The sequence below is a fragment of the Euphorbia lathyris genome, chromosome 5 (assembly GCF_963576675.1).
Source record: "Euphorbia lathyris chromosome 5, ddEupLath1.1, whole genome shotgun sequence".
In the NCBI taxonomy this organism is placed as follows: Eukaryota; Viridiplantae; Streptophyta; class Magnoliopsida; order Malpighiales; family Euphorbiaceae; genus Euphorbia; species Euphorbia lathyris.
In genome coordinates this window covers 79,474,011-79,476,287 of record NC_088914.1, presented here as the reverse complement: position 1 = coordinate 79,476,287, position 2,277 = coordinate 79,474,011, and the positions used below count along the sequence as shown (strand labels likewise).

Here is a 2,277-nt window from a genome sequence, read left to right as displayed (position 1 = left end):
CCATCATTTATCATAATGTTTCAAGTTTTATTCTTCATGTCTTGTCTATTTCAAAAAGAAATACATACTCTATAACTATAAGTATTGTAATTTTATTTTTATTTTTTGAATGAAAAAAAGAGCCATTTCGCTTGGCTCTAAAAACAACCTACAACAAAATTCCAAAATGAAGACATACTTGTCGTCAAGTGATCATAAGTGGCTGCTCATGTCTTCTTCAAAACCTCCATATCCTCTATCCTCTATTCCTTTACACCTATTTTTCTTTTTTCTTTTTCCCTTTTTTTCTTCCCAACAAAGCCATTGAATTTAACTTAAAGGCAACCCATGTTTTGGCCTACATCAAACCCCATCTCTCTCTCTCTCTCTCTCTCTCTCTCTCTTTCTCTCTCTATCTTGATTGATCTTATACACATACACTAAATACACAACAAAATCTACTTTCTTTATCTTTTTCCCACTAACTCAACAAAGAAAAAGAATAACCCTCCTTTGCTTTTCTTGTTTTGGATCATAGTAGATCTACAAAGCACAAAACAAAAGAAAAGAGATGATTCAAGAACTCTTAGGAGCTTCTTCTCTTATTGGAGGAGGAGGAGAGAGGAAAATCTCCATTTTAGAAGGAACTCCTTCTTCTTCTTGTTCTCCTTCTTTATCACCTTCAATTTCTAATTCAAACACTCCCAATACAACCACTACTTCTTCTGCTACTCCGGCTAATCCTACCTCAACTCCGGAGCATCTCCGGTGCCCTAGATGTGATTCTTCCAACACTAAATTCTGCTACTACAACAATTACAACCTCACTCAGCCTCGCCATTTCTGCAAGACTTGCCGGAGGTACTGGACTAAAGGGGGTGCTCTTCGGAATGTCCCAATCGGCGGGGGTTGCAGGAAGAACAAGAATAGTACTACTACGGTGTCTACATCGGTCGGAAAATCCAACGGGAGTAGTAAGATGAGAAGTATGGTGTCTGAGATTGGAAGATCAAGCTTTGGAAATGGATTTGATCATCATGAGTTCTCATCTTCCCCAATTTTCTGGGCTTCAGCTCCTCAAAATTCCCATCTTTTAAATCTCCTCAGAGGCACCCATAATCCAAACCCTAACCCTAACCATAACCCTAACCAGAACCCAGAATCAAATAATTCCTTTCCTGTTAAGGAAGAGGGGTGTCTGATCGGAAACTTAAACCACCTCAACATGACGGAGCCGATGGGGGTTACCGGCGGCCGAGCCCTAGGGTTTGACCCTTTTCCTCAAGTTCCTTCCTTGGGACTTTGTAGTCCTCTATGGAAAAACAGTCATCAAAATGGGTTAATTATTGGAGAAACACAAAATTCAGGGATTCAAGAACTGTATCAAAGACTTAGATCATCATCAAATAATGGTTACTACTCAGAAAATACTCCATTAGTTCTAAACAATGTGGGTTCTTCATCTTCTTGTTCATCTTCATCTTCAACCATTTTGGAATCTTCTCCAGTTGCTGGAAGTGAATTGGGTTACTGGAATCCAACATTTTCTTGGTCTGATCTTCCAACTACTAATGGTGCATATCCTTAAGAACTTCTCTTTTCTTTTGGATTTTTTCTTTTTGGTGTTTATGTTTTCTTTTGTTTGCTTAATTTTAGATTTCCTTCATATGCTAGGTTTGTTGTTTGGGGTGTGGTATATGGATTAGAATCAGTTCTTTAGATAATTTAAATTATGTTGTATGTGTGTTTTTTTGAGGTGTGGTTTAATGTATCAAGAAATGGTAGAAATGGAAATATTAGCTACTTCTCCCATATTAATCATGTTCGGGTTTAAATGTATTTAGTGAGAATCGAACTCGTATAATTTAATGGAATTAGTGGGGGATGTATAGAATATTGTTAGAGGCTAATAATGAAGTGTGAATAGGTGAAAGTAGTGGTGGAAATCTATAGGGTGGATTGGAATATGAAGATTCGATGTTTGATTTCCTTTTGAAATATTTAAAAGAACGAGAAAGTGAAGATGAATAGAGTAATAAAAGCAGGTGAGTCTAGAAAGAATGTCCACAATCAGGAAAATGATTCTCACACTAGTTGAAAAAAGGATTCTATCTCTGCAGCTTTTGTGTCTCTTCTTCTCATGGAGAATTTGCTTTCATTTAATCACTTTCATGTACTTCAAAAATATCCCCCCTCTCTCTCACAGCATTCTTAAAATAGCTCTGAGACTAAATTTTCTCAATTTTATAAATTGATTTTTAAACATACTATTAGAGTCTTTTCGGTCAAGTGTTCGAG

The 2,277-nt window shown here is 36.7% G+C and overlaps 1 protein-coding gene across 1 annotated transcript; it reads left to right on the top strand.

The window, feature by feature from the left end:
- The first annotated feature begins 313 nt into the window (after positions 1 to 313).
- On the top strand, positions 314 to 1,791 carry LOC136231158 (dof zinc finger protein DOF2.4-like). Its single transcript, XM_066020448.1, has one exon. The coding sequence runs from the start codon at positions 551 to 553 to the stop codon at positions 1,565 to 1,567; it is 1,017 nt and encodes a 338-aa protein (XP_065876520.1). The 5' UTR covers positions 314 to 550; the 3' UTR covers positions 1,568 to 1,791.
- The last annotated feature ends 486 nt before the right edge of the window (positions 1,792 to 2,277 follow it).